Source organism: Toxotes jaculatrix, chromosome 4, assembly GCF_017976425.1.
Source record: "Toxotes jaculatrix isolate fToxJac2 chromosome 4, fToxJac2.pri, whole genome shotgun sequence".
NCBI classification, from domain to species: Eukaryota; Metazoa; Chordata; class Actinopteri; family Toxotidae; genus Toxotes; species Toxotes jaculatrix.
In genome coordinates, this window is record NC_054397.1 from 19,517,660 (window position 1) to 19,537,096 (window position 19,437).

At 41.0% G+C, this 19,437-nt stretch overlaps 3 protein-coding genes and 1 long non-coding RNA gene across 8 annotated transcripts in view; 2 read left to right on the forward strand and 2 right to left on the reverse strand.

Moving 5' to 3' along the window:
- tmem186 (transmembrane protein 186) overlaps positions 1-11,923 on the reverse strand; it is a 54,041-nt gene extending 42,118 nt beyond the window's left edge. Inside the window, exons 1-3 of one of the 4 annotated variants that reach the window (XM_041035787.1) lie at positions 11,276-11,415; positions 10,375-10,542; positions 1,209-1,302 (exon numbers count right to left, since the gene is read on the reverse strand). In XM_041035787.1, the coding sequence (XP_040891721.1) occupies positions 1,209-1,302; positions 10,375-10,542; positions 11,276-11,278 (265 nt within the window). In that variant the 5' untranslated portion in view covers positions 11,279-11,415. Of the gene's footprint in view, positions 1-1,208; positions 1,303-9,542; positions 10,543-11,275; positions 11,416-11,784 lie in introns of those variants that run through there. The other 3 variants (XM_041035785.1, XM_041035784.1, XM_041035783.1) reach the window with 3 other exon arrangements.
- Positions 5,874-9,417, forward strand: hmox2a (heme oxygenase 2a). The gene is made up of 7 exons (XM_041035782.1): positions 5,874-5,937; positions 6,626-6,748; positions 6,907-7,024; positions 7,355-7,522; positions 7,851-8,174; positions 8,297-8,429; positions 8,777-9,417. The coding sequence occupies exons 2-7, from the start codon at positions 6,654-6,656 to the stop codon at positions 8,902-8,904; spliced, it is 966 nt and encodes a 321-aa protein (XP_040891716.1). The 5' UTR covers positions 5,874-5,937; positions 6,626-6,653; the 3' UTR covers positions 8,905-9,417.
- Positions 11,887-18,045, forward strand: gde1 (glycerophosphodiester phosphodiesterase 1). The gene is made up of 6 exons (XM_041035781.1): positions 11,887-12,156; positions 12,812-12,987; positions 14,419-14,524; positions 15,733-15,825; positions 16,062-16,273; positions 16,475-18,045. The coding sequence occupies exons 1-6, from the start codon at positions 11,887-11,889 to the stop codon at positions 16,620-16,622; spliced, it is 1,005 nt and encodes a 334-aa protein (XP_040891715.1). The 3' UTR covers positions 16,623-18,045.
- LOC121180402 lies at positions 13,371-19,281 on the reverse strand. Of its 2 annotated transcripts, none has more exons than XR_005893949.1 (4): positions 18,860-19,281; positions 17,814-17,874; positions 14,831-14,928; positions 13,371-14,493 (listed from the first exon to the last, which is right to left on the reverse strand). It is a non-coding gene; the product is annotated as an uncharacterized LOC121180402 (long non-coding RNA). The 2 variants fall into 2 exon arrangements; XR_005893948.1 differs by having other exon boundaries at positions 13,371-14,496.
- Between the last annotated feature and the right edge of the window lie 156 nt (positions 19,282-19,437).

Genomic DNA, 19,437 nt, shown 5'->3' on the forward strand with positions numbered 1-19,437 from the left:
TTTTCTCAAGTGGAGACTGTCAGTCTGATGAGTGCAGCCAAGGTAAACACATTTAATTAGCCAGCCAGCCGCCTGCGCGCCCATCTGACACCTCTCTAATGAGGAACCAGGCTGTTCTCACCTATCAGGGTTTATTTGGGAATGCAAAACTGGATTGGGTACTGGGAACACTGGGGACATAATGTCGGGAGCAGAGTAGTCTTCCTCCCTCCATCCTGTATTAGTCTCTGAGGCCGAGGCTGAGCCGAAGTTCTCCTTTCAGCAGGAACCCCCCGCTGGGTGAGGCATCGGTTTCAAAGAATTCAAATGTGCAGCGTGGCCCACAAGGCCTTTTTTCTATAGGTCGGGTGTGAGAAGCAGCCCTGCATGCTGGCTTCAATGTGTTGTTTCAGAGGGAAATTGTATAACAAAGATTCAGCCCATCTGGGGGAAGTACGCCCAGCATGTCAAAAACGTTGCACACATTAACCCATGAACTTTGCTGTGGTCCCAGTGAAGGTGTTAATGTATGTGTAAATGAGTGTAAATATGTATGTAGAGCACTTAATTAACCATATAAGGACAAATGAAGCATATATCCAATCTAGTGTCATTTGGGAATACTTAAGTCCAAATAGGGAACTGCCCCTTGCTGCATACACGTATTCCCTTTTACTTAAAAAAAAATCAAATTTTAAATCCCCTCAGTGCTGTCTGAATGCCCAGATACAAAAATAGAACATTTTTTGTTGTGGATTCCCTGGTGAAAGAATGCTGTGCTGTTATTTGAAAAAAAAATTGGGTCTGGTTCAAAAAGAGGGAATATTTGGGCTCCGCGAATATATCTAGGAGACATTTCACCCCAGAACACAATGGATGTTGTGATGCAGATTATCTATTGTCTATTGTCAGATTCCCCCAGCCTCACCCTGTGTTACCCCACAACACATCCCCTCTACTATTACTGGAAAAAACATAGAGCGAACCAGTGAATCCCTAACTCTTTTTGTTTTCAAACACATCCCACTAGCAAGCGCTTTGTCTGGCCTTGGCCCACTGTTGCCAGGGTGGTGGGACGCGACACTTCGTAAAAACAATTGATGAAACAGAACATGGCGTGAAGCGTGTCCAAGAACATAGTCTCCTAAACTAGTGGGACTGCACAGAGAATGTCTGCACTAGTCTTCCTTTTCCTTGTCCTTTAAAAGAAAATGTCTTTTATTACTCACCATTCGTGTGCGCTGCAGATTGGTTGTGGCTGGTTTGGCAGAGAAGCCCCGAGAATTTGATGTGATCCACGATCAGACTTTCTTTGGAGAGAGGCTGAAACAAAAATCAGAAACAAACTGTTTTACATAATGCAATTTGTGCAAATTGAATTGATAATATTTGTGTGGTTATGAATGCAACAGACAGAACAGAGCATCTTGTGAAAAAGTTGGATACAGAACTGGGTGTATTTTGTGTTTGCAGGGATCAACAGGATTTCCTGTCTTTTGTGGCTTTCAACCAAATATAACTGTTTTCACTTACAAAATAGGATTTCCCATCACTAATATATAGGGTTTCTAATCAGACTTAAGATTTGTTCCAACTCCATATGTTTCAGATTTCTTTGGAGACATAGTGGTTCACAGATAAAGTATAAGGGGGATCAGTGAATGCTGGGGATTGAATAAATGAAATATCCCACAATGTCAAGCTCAGCAGAGCAAGATCTTCTTTCACGACAATAACTTTCTGGGTTACAATAAAGAAAATTATTTTCAGTGATAGCAGAAGCACACATGTTGTATCATGACTGAAGAACATGTTGCTCCACTGGAAAAACTGCAACTTACAGTATATTATCTGGTATGAATAACAATGAGATGTCATTAGGCCTTAGAAACTTAAATTATCAGCATTTAAATTAAAAACTGAACAAGTGCCAACAAATGTAGATGGTCTCTTATTTCAATAAAACTCAGTAAATCCTGATGAACTTAAAATCTTCTGAGTCAAGTTTAAATTAATTATCACTTTCAGATCTAAAAATAGTGAGTTCAGGTGACAAAATATTCGATGCTGATGGATTCGAAAAATCATCAGCTTATTTGCATAGACTTCCCAGTAAGCACTGCACTAAGGTTAAAATTACCCGGAAATCCTATTTATTAAAATGAAATTAAAACTTAAGAAAAGTTTGTCATTTTCAATTTATAAACTCTAAACTATAAACAAATTCAAAATTCTGTTTAGCTATGACAACATTTTTTAATACATTTTCAGTGTGAAATAGACATTGAAAAACAACACGATGAGCTCACAGATGTGTTCAAAACAGCCTTTCTTATTATAACAATTGTACATGCATGGTAACAGTCAAATCCCATTGCTCCTTGACTCTGAGTCAACCTGCAGAGCTCTGTCTGTACTTCAATGATGTCTAATTGAAACATACAGTAAAAGTATGACTGTTCCTTTCCCGTCTCATTACTTTGTCTCATTGGCTCCCTCCATCCTGCCCTCCCATCCACCTGCACATTCTAAAGAGGTGATCGCAGCGTTCAAATACCAGACTGTGATCACATCGCATGCTTGTCCCATGTGTACGCTTTCCTCTTTTTGTAAGCCCTACAGCCTCGCACACACATGGAGGCCCGGGCTGTTTCCTGCCTGCAAATGGAGCGAGGTATGTTTCTAATTATAAACCTGATGTAGGGTTAAGCACACTCTCCGCAGGCCACCACAGCCATCAGGATTTATGGTACCAAGGTCCAGGCTCCCAACCCTGAAACCCACCGGAGACGCAAAGCTGTTCACTTTCTGAGGCTGTAAATCAGAAATGTATGGCCGGTAGCTGCCAATTTGTTGCAAACTGATAGTGCTGTATCCTGCGGGAGGTGAGAAAACAAATCCGCTTCTCGAACTCTTGTTGAATTCGTATCACCTTAATGCCTTTGTTCTTGTCGGCTTCTCAAATATTAAACTTGTTCAGTAAACGGACTGACATGATGCCATGAAAAGTCCTGCATGAAGTGAGTGTGCATGAACAAGAATCCCAGTCAGCAGGTGCAGAAATATCCTTCACTACCATCATAATATGTGGGATTCATGCTGATTGGCTGTTAATAAATGTTATGAGCTACTGATGTTATCAACTGTGAATATACTAAAAAGCATTGGTGGCGGGTCTTGTTGAGGAAGTGCACCTTCCTGTATATCAAAAATAATTTAGATCAAACAAATGCTTTCTTTGAGCAGTTGCACATTTGCTTGAGAGTGGATTAAATAAACAAGATACAGCGTGTTTATTTGTGAGCTTTAGAGTTGTTGGTAGGTATATTTTTGGAACAGTTAGACGTGGTCTTTCCCAGCGTTTCCAGTTTTAATGCTAAACTAACCGCCCCCTGGCTTTAACTCCATGATTAACATAGTTACCGTACATGATAGTGGTATCAGTGTTCTAATCTAACTCTCAGCAAGAAAGCAAATAAGCGTATTTCCCAAAATGCATAAATATTCCTTGAATGTCTACTCATTGAGAAAAAATGTTAGATGTGGATGATGTGCCAAACAAGGTGGTCTGGCACATCACTTTAAGATCTATCTTGTTTATGTTTCCAGAACAATAAGATGTATTGTTAGTTCGTATGACGATGATGTTTTCAGCCTGTCATTGTCAAAGCACATGAGGAAATGAGCCATGTGTTTTGACAATGACAGGCCAAAAATGCCACTGACTGAAGAACAGCTTTATTTAATTGGTCTGAGTCAAATATCAGAAAAATGTCACTGAATTAAACAAAAAATTACAAAATATCAAAGGCCCACCACTGTTGCTACTGTTCCCATTTGGTCTTTACAAGATAAAAAATACTTATCTAAAATCTGAACTGAGCCAAAATGAACCCAGCTCTGGATTTTTTTTAGCCTGAGCCTTTTCATTATTGAAAACAAGAGGAAATCCTTCACAGACAGGAAGGTTTCCCTTTTGTGTAATAAAGATGCAAAATATTGTGCCAAAAACAATCTGGAATGTGGTAAACAATGTAAGGGAACAAACTAACCACATGGTAGGTGTGTGATTACCAGGATCTGGTATGGCTGAGCGGTTGATCATAGCAGCGTCATGTAAACCCCAGGGAGCAATGGCCTTAGTTTAGCACTTAGAGGGAGTGATCAAAACATGATTGTATCCAGGTTGCACTGTGATAAATGCCTCTTTGGGAATACACAGGCATACTTAAGAGTATAACACATCAGTTCTAAAAAGTTGCATGTGCCTTCCTATATATTGTTAATGACTAATGAGTCAGAGAAAAGCAGCCAAAATGTTCATAAACACAGGAAATTGTATTGAATATAAAAGCAAAATAATTCAGGCAGCGATAGAGTCGAGGTCAATGCAATATTGTTGATCATAGGAAGCTCGTCTCGCTTATTAACAATGACAAAAACAAACAGAGGTGTGTCCGTAGTTGGATGTTGTGGAGCAAGACAGCCACAAGTCGAAGTGGGGTTTTCCTATGGTGGAGCAGGGCTCTCCAGGGCCCTTCAAGACATGAAAGAAGCCCTCAGAGCTGCCAGAATCCCTTTCAATACAGGGAGGTTTTGCAGAGGAAAAAACTCCAATTCAGTACCTTTGTTCCTTTGTTCATGTTCTCAAGTGTTCGTCTGGGAACCCATAGGTGAATCGAGGATGTTCTTTAGCTAGGGTGTGACTGCAGCCACACAATAACAGCCCCTATCTGGTGAAAGGTAGTAGATGTATAGATGAACGTATAGATGAACAGAAGGCAGCAATGTAAACAACAGGCCACAAGGGGATAAACCATACAAAATATGGCCAGGGACATGTAAACCATACAGTTCCCTTGCATTATCAGCCGGTGCCAGAACAGGACATGTGGTTGTGTCTTTGCATCCGTGGCGTCATACTGAAGAAGCAACGAAAAGCAAAGAATGTGGTGATATAACTCAAAGTGACAAACTGTGATGAGGGTTTACAGTTACAGATGGGGATAGTTGCTGCAGAGTTTGGTGAGGTTACATGTTGTTAAAGCACATAATACTCACATAACAGCAGGTTCTGCCTAAATACTACCAATCACCAGTGGAGTGTATGAAATGAGCCAGCAACCTTCTGCTCCATCTGAATTGACAGCCTGGCCCGCTAATACTGTTCAGCTGCTAAACAAAATAGTTTGACCATTCGATACACATTTGAGGTACATCACATGGTGTCTAGTGCCACCTGGCGGTCTAAATAGATACTACAGCTCAGAGTGTGGCAATGAGTAGGGATCAAAGACAGGAAATAAAGAAAGATCAGTGAATGCAACCATGGACAATGTGGGGTCTGTCTGCAGCTAGGTTTACCTAAAAAATAAAGTAATAAATAAATAAAAATGAACAATTTATTTCAACATAAGCTCAAGCACAGAGGATCGGAGTAAGAACCAGATTTTATTAGTAAGGATAACTACCGGCCTAAATGGATAAATGTTTAAAACAAGAAATCATCCTTTTGCATTCTATGAACATAAATCTCTTGAAAAATATAAATAAATAATTTACTGGAAAATAAGCACTTCATCAAATGTGCACTAATGCACGTGGTACACTGGACATATTTTGCACGTAAATCAATCGTGTTTGTATAACCGTACATGGCTGAAACCCTTCGCTAATACAGCTTTAAAACAAAATATGTATCTTAACTTTTTTATAATACTCAACCTGCGCAAACTTCATTTCCCACAACACTTTAATTATATTTAGGGTGCTCTGAATGAAGCCCGCCTCTTTTCTGTGATGAGAAATATGATTGGAGGACGGTCGGCAAAGCTAACCAATCAGCGTGAGTCTTCTCCAAAGAGAGAACTCTGATTGGTTTGTTCCCACAAGAACCGCGCCCCCTCCCGTTGTGTCCTTCTGCCCTGTAACAGGCAGTGACATCTGCACTTTATCAAGGTAAACACACATTTTATCCTCATTAATCGGAAATACAGTAATAATATTTAGTGTGTACTTATATATACACAGACAGAATGTGCTTTTTTAGTCTTTATGGTCTTCAAAGAGCTGTCTTTTCTTGACATTTAGCTTACATAATACCGAAGACGTGCAATGTCAGTTTTGTAACTGTCCACTAGCCAGTCAGCTGCTTGCTTCGACTTGTTTCAGTGCTGTATTTTGTGAAAACACGTGTCAAACACTGTGACTATACTGCCATATACTAATAATATTAAGATAATGTTTCGGAGAAATAGTACAGTAATTCATGAAGCTCAAAAATTAACCACAGCAGCGTTTAACAAGGAGTTACAAAAGTGATCTACAGCCTCTTGTGGTGTCACTATAATTTAAAGAGCTTTGTTACCCTATAAGAAACTGAAGTTGAACAAACTTGGATTTCTAAGAGACAATTTACATGATATGAAGGAGAAAGGATTTATCAAAAACTTTTATCCTAAGAATCTAATCCTGATTTCCAGTTTTTTCCTTTCCACTGGTGTAGTGAGACACTTCCATCACTGTTGCATAAATATACAAGATTCTCTCTGCACCTGTCGTAGCATCTTACATTAGCTTTCTCATATTGTATCATCATAAATGCATTACATTTCATTAATAGATCTTTCTTCTGCTCACTGCTTAGGTGAAAACACTGCGAGACAACCACAGAGATGGAAGCCAGGGTGACGTCAGAGCCGAAATTCAACAGTGTGACGAACGGAGGGGCAAGGATTGTTGTGGGTGATGATGATGATGAAGTTCTTAGGTATGGAGGAAAACCTCTGAGATCAGCAGCCTGTTTTGAAACTGGCACTCATCTGCTGTTCGAGGCACTGTAGAAAAACATTTAAATTACAACCAGAGCACACGTGTTTTATGTCTGTCTCTTTTTCTCCATTCTCTTTTAAACCCTCTTCCATCAAGTCCAACCGATCTCTCCGAGATGTTAGCAGAGGGGACCAAGGAGTCCCACGACAGAGCAGAGAACTGCCAGTTTGTCAAAGATTTCCTCAGAGGCCGCATCAAAAGGGAGCTGTTTAAGGTTGGGTTTCAAGTGTCCTGCACTGCTGTGACCCTTGATCTTGGTCAAATAGTGAAAGTCACCGAGGGAGTGACGACATATGGGTTTGTGTCTGTGACACAGTTAAGATTTGTGCCCATTTGATCAGAAACAACATTACTAAGCTAATTTTAAAATCGTCAGTTGTCAAGAACATCAATTAGCACATCTAAACTCCCCATTCACCAGTATGGGATGTGTTACAGTTTCTGAAACTTTTACTCATTATTGCATAAATGCTACATTAGACAATACAGTTCCCATTTCATCTGTGAATGTGTCCCACTTCTTTCCGTCTCTCTCTGTTGTCAGAGAGGTACAGTAGCTCTTTACTTCGTCTACTCAGCCATGGAGGAGGAGATCGAGAAGAACAAAGACCATCCTCACATCGCACCGATCTATTTCCCAGCAGAGCTTCACAGGCGTGAGGCCTTGGCCCGGGATCTTGAGTATTTCTACGGAGAGGACTGGGAGAGCCAGGTCAGCAGAGAGCACACAGAGGCTGCATGTCAGTCTCATGACATAAAGGTTACAAGGTGGAGTCTCAAACATGGCTGGTCTTTTATAGACCAACAATCACCTGGTTATTCTTGCACCACCACTGATATTTAGACATGGACTACTTTAAATTCTGATTAAGGCACCTTGAATATTAATTTTGTGTTTTCTAATTTTCTTTCCTTTGCAGAGACTAATATAAAATGGATTACAACAAAAACAAACTTCATGTGAAAAAAACAAGACATGGCAGCAAGTTTTGTGACTCAACTGCAAAGCCTCCTGAACTTCTTTATGCTCTCCCTCACAGATCAGCCTCTCCACAGGCACCAAGCCCTACGTGGACCGCATCCACGAGGTGGGAGAGACAGATCCAGTGCTGCTGGTTGCCCACTCCTACACCCGCTACATGGGTGACCTCTCAGGTGGACAGATCCTGAAGAAAGTAGCCCAGAGGGCACTGAAGCTCCCCTCAACGGGTGAGGGTCTCAACTTTTACCAGTTCGAGGGCATCCACAGTCACAAGGGCTTCAAGCAGCTTTACAGAAGCAGGATGAATGAGCTGGAACTGGACACTGAGACCAAAGAGAGGATTGTGGACGAGTCCAACCGGGCCTTTGGCTTTAACATGATGGTGGGGAGAGTCCTGATAACAGATGTTTACAAAAATCAACATGATATAGAAACACTATGCAGAAAAACAGTGGCAGAAAAAGAAAAAAGTATGACTATAATCTGCTTTTACTCTGAAAACAGGTATTCACAGAGCTTGAAGAGATTGGGAAGACCATCAAAGAGGAAGTCCAAGATGCAGGTCTTGGACATAGTCATGCAGAGATCATGCAGGGAGGCGACATCAACAAGTGCCCCTACTACGCTGCAAAAATGGGTAAGACATTATTTGAAGGGTTTAGGTCTGAAAGAAGCACTAATTCCCAAACAGTGTTTATAAGAGAAAAGAAAAAGCTTAAAACCTCAGGTATCAATATGACAACAGTGTTGCAGACTCACCCCTCTGCGTTTTAGAGATAGTTTAGTGATTGAGCCCAGGTAACAGGCCACTTGAATTATCTACCTGTAATGGAGCATATCCAGTAATGAAATCTGCCATATGCTACTGTAACTACACTGACAATGTTGAAACCCAACCATGAAAAGGTCTTGATGAATCTAATCTTCCTGCTTGGCCTCTTTTCCTCTGCTCTCCATCCCTCACTTCCTCCACCTCCTCTACAGCTGTCAGTGGAAATCCCACCTATGCGTGCCAGTTAGCCATGATGCTTCTCAGACATCCGCCCTGTCAGGTCGCTCTGGCTGCCTGGGTGGCCGTTCTCGCTGGGTTCGCTGCCTGGTACCTGCTGTGAGCTCTGACACACTCGGTCTAACAATAATCACGTCTGAGCCAAGAGAGGAGGACGCTGGTGCGTGTGGCCTTTCTCGTTTCCTCTGACTCGTACCGTCTGAAAGTTGCACGCGATAAACCAGAAACTGAACATTATTTAAATAATGTTTTGTGCCAAACCTATGATGCATTTGTTTATTGACATTTTGTGTTCTCTGTTGTTATTTCTTCTTATTTTCCCTAATTGGAACACCCGGTTTTATGCTTCTGAAACTGCTAATAGCAGTGAACTAGCTTTTGTAAAGATGCAGCTGTACTGTGGTCACAAAGAGAAGTGGTTTGTATTCAGTGGTAATATGCAGACATTTTACCACATAGAAATATTAAATGCATATTCTTTCCCCATGTGATTATAATAATATTAGTTGAATGTATTTAATATGACAATGAACTACACACTGTGTCTGACTACTGATATACAACTTCTTGCCAGTTCTTTTTGTCTTTTTGGAATAAATGCTTAAATCTCATTAGATATTTGTTTCAACCATTTGCATTTTATGCCCTTAAAATAATTGAAAAAACTAACGGTGCTGAGGAAAGTTTTTTTTAACCTCTACTTGTAAATGTTAGGACAGTCTCACATGTATTAAACAGACTTTGATTTTATTTTTCCTGCCTCACACATTAGATCAGTGGTTACAGACAGTAATACTCTGAATACTGAGACAAAAATACTCTGAATACTCTTACAATATTACTGCCAACAGTGGTTACTGGGCAAGTTGTTTTACTCCACAAGACCACAGTGCGAATGAAGCCTACAAATATATATCCTCACTTTTCAATCACATGCTTAATTCAGTGAAACATTCATTACCCATCTTCCATGGAGAACAGACCCCTCTCATTATCACAGCTACACACATTAAATAATGAATAATTTATTCAATGTTATTGTCATCTAAATTCATGCACTTTTAAAACGTATGCATCATTTTAAATTTCCAAACACCTTCTCAAAGCCCTGTCTGTCCATCACACGTCCAAAATGCATAGAGAAATACAATGTCTGTGGGCTGCTGTATCTCTTTAGTTTCAAAATTGTCTCATTTGCAGAGTCCCCTGTGTCCCCGATGGTCATGACATCTGACACAGGGAGGTAGATATCATGGCGCTTGCCCCAGAAGGTGAGGTGGGACACTTTGAGTGTAGTCTGGGACGGGTCCAAATACATCATCCCCACAACCCTCCTGAAAAAGTGACTGGCAGTGTACAGCATGACACCAGCAAACAGTGCTATCCCCGTTGTGTAGCTGACAAGGTAGAAGGAGACATCTCCCTGGAGGTACAAGACGTATACTGGGGGCAAGACGACCACGGTGATTGCAGTTTGGAGCAGTTTGAGCCTGGACATGACTCTGAGGATCTTAATGTATGGCAGTGTGTAAATCATAGTGTACTTCTGTGTGGACAAGTCTGAGTATCTCACCAGAGCTGTGATTTTTGGTATAAGGGGTCCATGGAAGATCTGTTGCATGGATGTGTGGCCTGGTGAAGAGGGCTGCACGCCGTAAGGCATCTGACCTGTAAGCAGACATGATCCTCTGGTACAGGACAGGATGTGAGAGGTTAACCTGTGCAGCTGCACGGACCTGATCTGTAGAAACAAAACATCAAAAATTAATTTCAGTTCATCTATTTATATTTTTGTTAAACCAATGAATTATTTAGTTTATAGTGAAAAAATATCGCCACTGTTTCCCAGAACCCAAAGTGATGTCTTCAACTGCTTGTTTTGTTCCGCCAAAAGTCCAAAATCAATTTACCAAAATTTAAGACTAAGACAGACATTCATATTTAAGCAACTGGAACCACTGATTTGTTTAAAAACTGACTAAAACATATAATCATATATTTTTTGCAGGTTAATCTTCAGTTGATCGATGAATTCATTAATGAATTAATCATTATAGGTCTCACAATACAAAGTAAACTACCACAACTCCCATTAGCCAAAAGCTGATGCGTCTCAACTAAATTTAAACACAATTTCAGCGCAATTTAAGTGGATTGTTTTTGGCCATATTAGGCATAATATCCATAACCAGTCGGATAAAAGTATGATCAAATACGCAAACAATAAAGCATATGCACCCGTTTAACGTCTTCGTTAGATCTGAGATATAAAGTACTAACAAAAAACATGTAGCGTAAATATAGATTAAACACAGTTAAACAAATTAGGGACACCGAGCGCCTGAGGTGTCATTCAGTCCAGGCAAAGCAGCAGCTAACAGCTAGCCCTTGTGGCTAATAATTCGAGTTTCCCATCTTTTTCTGACAACCTGCAAAACAGTGAACGAGCTAGAGAGAGAAAGAAAGAAGCTCACCATGACCGGCGACAGACTAAACAGAAGAAGGAAGAATAAACATGATTTTTTTTAAATAAGAGAAAGACTAACTAGAGTACTCCACGTTAACTGCCAACATCAAGTGCACACTGTGACCCGGATGTGCTCAGTGGTGTTCACTTTTTTATGGTTTTGTTTTCTCGTGTGCCCCCCTGCGGGTAAGTTTACTTTCGATTCATCGAGGTGTATGAAATTTTATTGAAATACATTTTGAAAGTAAACCTGTATATTTAGTAACAGTAGTTTGTCTTTGCTAGCTGCTTCGGAAACGACACGTAAACCTGCGGCAGAGCTGTCATTTCCGCCCCAGAGCGCGACCTGAACACAAACAGAGGTGTCCCCCAGCTGAAGGTCCTCTACTCGGCCCCAAGATAAGTGTATTATTGCTCCTTTTCAACAGCCAGTGTTATCACTGTGCTAAGCGGAGGATGATCTTATCTCAGACAGGGCATTTGAAGACAGGAAACTTAGCGGGACGGGTAGCTAACCTCAGCTAACGGTAAACGGACAGGCGGCGGTGGGTTTTTGCTTCCAGCTGTTACTGTCCGTGTTTGGACACAGTCCAGTCAGAAAGACAGCAGAGGACAACAATGCTGCAGCTGGGAGACGAAGTCACTCTATACTCCGTCGTCTTCGTGGTTGTCCTGCTGGGGACCCGGAGCCCGGTGTGGACCACCGTCTTCACCGCCTCCTTCTACCTCTTTCTGGCCATGTTCCGGTTCCCCCAGGTACCTGCCAGCCGAATCCAGCAGGTGCTACACCCAGCCAAGGGCGCGGCTGGCTCCGGAAAGGTGTCGGTGGTCGCTCACCGGGGCGGTGGGCACGACGCACCGGAGAACACGATAGCAGCCATCCGTGAGGTGAGAGGAAGAGGGGTTTGCGAGGTCTGGGTTTTTTCTCCTTCCCTGTTGGTATTGGTTTCAAGGGAGGGGCACACCACCACTGGCGGCTGGAATATGTGTTATCTTCATCTGAAACAAAACTGAAAAACATTGCCATGGTTATGTAAACTGACAGGAAGTTAAATGTGCACTATAAAGAAGGAGAGAAAATATTGGAGATTAGGATTTGCCCATCAGGACATCATGTACCTTTCACCCACTGTCTGTGCACTAGAGCTGCACCTATTACCCACACTGTCATCAAGTGAACTGTAGTAGACATAGCAGGGTAGTGGTGTATAACATGGCACAAGCTAGCATTGTTATATGTAAGAGAGGTACTGTTCTTAAACATTTCTTCTTCTTCTTCTTCTTAAACTGCAGTTTAATGGGACACACCCCAGTATATCTCCAATAAGCCTATAATGGTCAGTGTATTGGCCAAGGCAGTTTACTGGACAAGCTTTAAAAGGCTCTTACTCACATCTTATTTCTTTTTAATGGGGCATTTCCTTTCTCTATGTTTTCATCTTAAAGTAGTTTTCTAAACCAGTTTTGACCTTTCAAATTAAGCTACACAAACCCTCCTGAAATTCTTAGCTTCCAACTCTCTTACCCATCTGTTCTGCACCAGGCCAGTAAAAATGGAGCAACAGGCGTGGAGTTGGACCTGGAGTTCTCAGCAGATGGCGTCCCAATTCTGATGCACGATGAGACCGTGGACAGGACCACTAACGGGTCGGGCCCGCTCAGCCAGATGAGACTTTCTGACTTGGGTAAACTGGACGCAGCTGCTAAACATAGACTCAGGTAAGGAAAGAAACTGAGTTTGTTGGTTTAGTTGATTTTAATAAAAGGAAGGGATAGTCGGAAAGCAGGTTTTTTCACTTAATGTCTCTAGAGTACTATTTTTGTCAAAACCTTGGAGGTGTGGCAGCAGGTTAGACAAGTTGTATGTGTATTTGGGAAGGCTGGAGGTTTAAAGTGTTGAATACTGTTGGTTATATAATATTTTAGTGCACTGTGGCTGATATTTGGTTGCAAGTTGCTGATGTAGCCTCCCTTTATCAGCAAGTTAGGATACTATCTCTCCAATGCTTAATTTCTTTTCTGTTTCAAATGTACTTTCTGCAGTAGAATTCCCTGGTAGTCCCCGGGGACTCTGAAATGATCTTTTTTCCTGAGTGGAGATGTTTGATTGTGAATACTGGTAGGCTCCAGAACATCTGTAAGAAAATATTTTAAAAAGACTTTATAAAGACCAATAAACAAATTAACCTAATTATTCAAGGAATGTCAATAAAACCTTTAATTGAAAGCAAAAAGGGGAAAGTTTCTATTAATAAAGAGGCACGCTGTTGGTAAAACAAGCGAGACAAGTAACCCAGGGGGTTTCTAAAAACAGCTCTTTTCCAAACAAACAAAAGAAACATGCAAAACAGTCCCCCAAAAGTAAGATAACAAGTTAGGATGCAGTTGGGATGAGCACAAATTCAAACGCTATTTAGAACCTTACCACAAGAACAGGAGGATGAGAAAGTCTTAGCGAGTGAAACAGAAAAGTTCATTTTCTTAATCACGAACATTACAAGATGTTTCAAAACACAAAAAACAATAGATTCTTTTTTCTAAACATGTGCACATGAGACAGACTACATGAGGCAGAATGAGTGAGAGATATGAAAACTGATCCTGTTCAGATGGCAGAAATTTTCAGAACAATGTCGGACAAGCAAATGTATAAATATCACAGGACATCTGCAGCATTCAACAAACAATTTCCCTGAGAGGAGAAATCTGTGTAATTTGTCTCTAAAATTATAGCAGTAACAGTGTCCTCTCCATTTGGAAATCTTGTTATACCAATAAACCACATGACTACTGCACATTCAAAAGAAAGTGAGAGAGATAAGAACTATTTCAATGGCACAGGAGCTTAAAGTTTTACAGGTCTGATTAAGATTATAATCACACAGGGGCCCTGGTAGTTATTATATTACCCAGCCTTACCTATGAACCCTGTCTAGATAGACACATGCCAAGTACCTTTATAACAGAGTCTCATGAACATTATCAGGTCCTTTTCATCATTTTGTCTCAGAAGAGATAAGCATGTCATTGATCAAAGTTAAACATGATGTTTCCCAGTTCAGCTGTAAAAATTTGTTTTGTAGAGACATTTTTGGTATGCATGTGAGCCTGACATAGTACTGTAACAGTTGTGTCCTCCTTTGTCGTCAGGGAGAAATTTGCCGGAGAGAAGATCCCAACTCTGGAGGAGGCAGTGGAGGAATGCATCAAACTGCAGCTCACCATCTACTTTGATGTCAAAGGTCATCCAGACGAGGTGCAGCCAACAAAACCAACAAACAAAACGAGACTTGATTATGTGCAATCTGTCTGTTACACTGTGTTGATTTAATTGATCTGTACCAAGTCATCATTGCCTAACGAAAAGAGAACACGATGATAATTATAATGATCCAAAGATGGCATTTACTGTGTCCTAGTACAAAGCGATCAGAGTATATCTGCAAGGGTTGTTTAAATGTTGTAGTGCTGAAACCAGTCAAATTTCTTTACTCATTACTCAGGGTGGAAAGCAATTCCATAATTAATTACTTAAGTTTTGTGTTATTTTCTAAATACTCACACCAATCCTGTCACACATCTCTTGTTGCAGATTCTGTTGTAGACACTGGAAGAATTTCTTCTGTTCTTCAGCCTGATACAAATCACGTTTTTTTCTCCCTGTGAAAATCAAAACGGGAGATATAACTTAGTGTGGAGCATAAATAAAACACTGATAATTACTTAATCGTTAACCAATCACTAGCTGCATTCCTTATCATTACTAGTGGGTCATGATCACATATTGCAGTTAAGTACTGCAGTGTGCTATAAAGCATCCCAAACCATTGTTCCAGTTTGTACTGTACTTTGGAACAAACCAAACCTCCAAAACACACACACACACACACACACACTTTCAAGTCCACACACCTTGAGGACATAGCCACGTGTGGTGTGTTTTGTTTGCATTGTAATGGTGCATCATCACTGGATATTTCTTGTGGATTTGTGTGTCAGTTACTTAAAATATGGGAAAAAACAACTTTATTGTTTGTGCCACACAAAATGAGATAGAGAGGGACAACAGCCATTGTTGCATCTCTTGCTGAAAGATACATTTAAGTCACTTATTGTAGTCTTAAAGCCGTTTAATTCTGCACATTAAAAAGCTAAATTAAAGCTTGCATCACTGTACTTTTCACCACTTGACGAGTGGTTCCTTACTTAGCACATGTTTAGATGAGCAAGGAATGTGGAGCTGCAGTGGTGGTGGTTGTTGTTTCAGCCAGTGACGTTCTTCAGTTCACGACCCACAGCAGTGCGTCCACACATACACAGCTGCTTTTTACCACCATGTGGTTGCACAGGAATACACACACACACACACACACACACACACACACACACACGACATAAAGCCTCACACACACTGTAAACAGTTGATTGGCCAACAATAACCATGTGTTTCTCCTCCTCTCTCAGGCAGCTGCAGCCCTTAAACAACTGTACAAGAAACATCCAGTCCTGTACAACAGCAGCATCGTCTGCTCCTTTGAGCCTAAAGTCATCTACAGGGTAAGTGGACGCGGACGCCCTAAAGCGCGTCAGGATGTTTGACAGTTTGACTCACAGTACACTAGAGGGACAAAATTGCAACCATTTAAATGAAGAGTTGTTCTCTGTTTTATTCTTCCCATTGTCTTATTGCCAACACACTGGTTCTGATTAAATAAACTAAAATATTTGCCCACGTGTCTGCCATGTATTGCTGGCTACTGTGTACAACGTGTTTCTGTTTTTCCCCGGCCCAGATGAGACAGAGTGACCCAGAGGTGGTCACAGCGTTGACCCACAGGCCATGGAGCCTGAGTCGGCTCGGAGATGGCACCCCGCGTTTCTCGTCACTATGGAAACACCACTGGATGACACTAATGGACATCGTGTTGGACTTGGCGCACCATCACGTGCTCTGGAAGCTCTGTGGCATCTCAGCCTTCCTGATACAAAAGAACTTTGTTTCACCGTGAGTTTCTGCAGCTGAGACCATACAGTCATTTACTCTCATCCTAACATGAATTTACATTCAAGATGCATGGGACATGCACATTATTAGATTCACAAGACTATATTATTTGGTTCACAGGGTGCTTGCTTATCAAACCGAAAGATTTCATTGCTATGTAAACCCCTTTTCCTTAAGAATATTTCTTTGTATTGTCTGCAGGGACTATGTGCAGTACTGGGCCCAGAGAGGGGTGGAGGTGGTAGCCTGGACAGTGAACACAAACGTGGAGAAAGAGTATTACCAGGAGCTGCTACAAGTCAACTACATCACAGACAGCCTGATGGAAGACTGTGAACCTCATTACTGACATTCACACGAACCCAGCAGAGCAAACACTCATTCAACACATACACACAACAGGAACATTTCACTACTCATCATCCATATGTGGCATGAGGCAAGAGAACGCACAGGATGCCACTCTTTTATTTCCATGCAAATCTTTGATCAAAGTGATCAGACTGGGTGCCATGCTTAATACCTAAACACCTAAAGACATGGTGAGGCACCTGCGTTTATAGACATTTTAATACAAACATTTTGGTAATATGTGTCTATAATAGACCTGAATCAAATGTACTGTACTCACCAACTCAGGACTGCAGTTATTGTTTTTTTGTCTTGGTTATTGTTTCTATCTTACTATCTCTGTATACAGTGGGCTCCAAAGGTCGATACATGAATATTATAATGTCATGCACTCTCTGTGCTTTTTACTCAGTAAAGGCCATTAGAAGTAAACTACCTACAAGTGATTTTTATCACTTATGAAAAGTTAATGCTACTTTAGAACTAATACAAGTAAACATTTTATACATATGAGAAATACACATATGGAAGTGAAATGTAGAATAGAATAAGACTGGTATACATTGTTGTTTCTGAAAAAGCAGCTTCTGATCTTTACATTTTTGATGGCTGCACAGTGCAGTGTGTGACAGGCTCAGAGTGCATACAGACACAATACAATGTCATTGTTATAAAGTTCGGTAGATCAGTTTTAAATACTTATGTAATTGTATTTCAGAGAAGTTATTTGCTTCTAAGTGGTGGACCTCACTGTGTCTGTAGACCAGATACCAGTGGCTCCGGCACCATTTTAGCTTCCCCTCTGTCAGTGGATCTCTAATCATAACAAATAATCATTCTCAGCTATTCAGATATTCTCAAGTGCTACTGCCAGGGAACAAGTTAAGGAATTAGAATTACTCTTGAGTATGATTAATTAACACGGTACTGTATGTGGAAACACAGTAGTATAGTGCATAGGAACAGTAAGGGAGCAGTAATGAAATAGGAATAAGAAATTAAGGCGTGAATGTACAGAGATTTCATGAGGCTTTAAAACCGCAATAAAACTTGAAGAATTGCGTAATGAGACACTGACTGCTGAGATTTGAATGTCACAGACTGATTTCTGAACTATAAGGCAGCTGTACCTCACATACACTCAAGACATGACGAACAGTAAATAGACTGTGTAAAACAGTAAACAGACCTTTCTCGTGGCCGACGTGTTTCATAGCAGATGCGACATCATGGCCCCAGAACTGGGAAAACTAAATGGAATACAGCTCCAGTTAATGTTTTTAATTACACCTGAGTTTGATGAGTTGGATTCAATATCATTAGTTTTCAAATTCACAGAAATAAATCATGAAATTTGATTTTATATGATTGAATATTGTGATGAACGATTGAATGAATTTAATAAAATGCTGCATAACTCATTTTCAAGTGAAATCATTACTTGTTATTAGATGTTTTCTTGCACCTAGGGATGACTGAGACGTGGGCACATAAAAATGGGTTCCTGAAGAAGCGTTAGCTGACATTTTGCAGCCAAGAGCAATGCACAACTGAAAAGACTCAGTAGAACAGCACTAAAACTGTCTACCTTTCTCAAGTATACTGAGAACACAGTATTTTCTGTTGTAAACAGATTAATTCAACAGTTCAGTGGAGAGGTACAGACCGGCTCTCATTTGTGTGTGGCAGTGTGGACTGTTGATGATTAGCTTCTTGGCCCGGAGACTCAGGTGATTGACCCAGATAGTACAGATGAATGGTGGGGTGGGGTGGGGGGGGGGGGGGGGTGGGGGGGGGGGGGGGGGGGGGGGGGGGGGGTGTAGCGTTGCATATCACCCTGGATAAGCCTGTCTGAGCCACCTCTTGTCACAGCTGATCTTCAGTTGCTAAAGGCAGACTGTCAGCTCACACTGTGTAGAGCCACTCAGGTGATTTTCACCTGAACGTCACAGGTCACCTGTGATAACAGTCATATATCTACGATCTCACAGACATGCCATAAAATGTACCCAACCAAACAACAGGCCCTCGTTTAGCACAAAGAGGAAGACTTATAATTATTATTTTCTTGAGTGACACCGTGCGTGCTGCCACTTCAAAGAGATGAGTTAACCAATAAATTACTGTCAGACTCTCTTAGTTATTACTTGCCAATAACAAGGGTAAAATAAAATCTAAGAAATAAAATAAAGGTGTGCAGAAGAAGATCAATTCGACTTGAATTTTCTTCGTTACCGTTAACACGTTTATCCGTCTACGCGTTTGGCTTTGTGGGTGAAAGGTGATCTCTCGCGCTCCTCCTCCAAAACCCCGTCTGAGGGGCGTGCAGTGACGTCACGGAGGGGGGTTGCCCAGCTGAGTAAAGCAGACCGACCCAGGCACGAGCAGGAACAACGGGAGCGGAAGTGAAGAGACTCCAGCTTCACAATAAAAGCTGTGCACCTGCAGATAAGAGAAACAAAATGAAATTGTATAACCATAAAGTTTAAAATGAAATGGATAATGGTGACTGGACCATGTAGACAGGTAAATTGCAAGCAACTTCATAGTCACATGTTTTACTGGGGACTCCTGAAAGACACCACAGCAGTTTACAAAAATATTAAGTGTGACACCCAGGCTCCCTTTTGACAGTAGAGTTACAAAACAATTCTAGATATTCCCTCTGAATGGTGAACAATAATATATAGCACTATACTCCCTCTCTATCCTACTCCTTATCAGCTTTAAAGAGAATCCCATTTTTCCCAGATCATGTGCACTGTATTTACAATTACATAATGTCAAATAGCAGTTAAGTGAACTGTACTGTT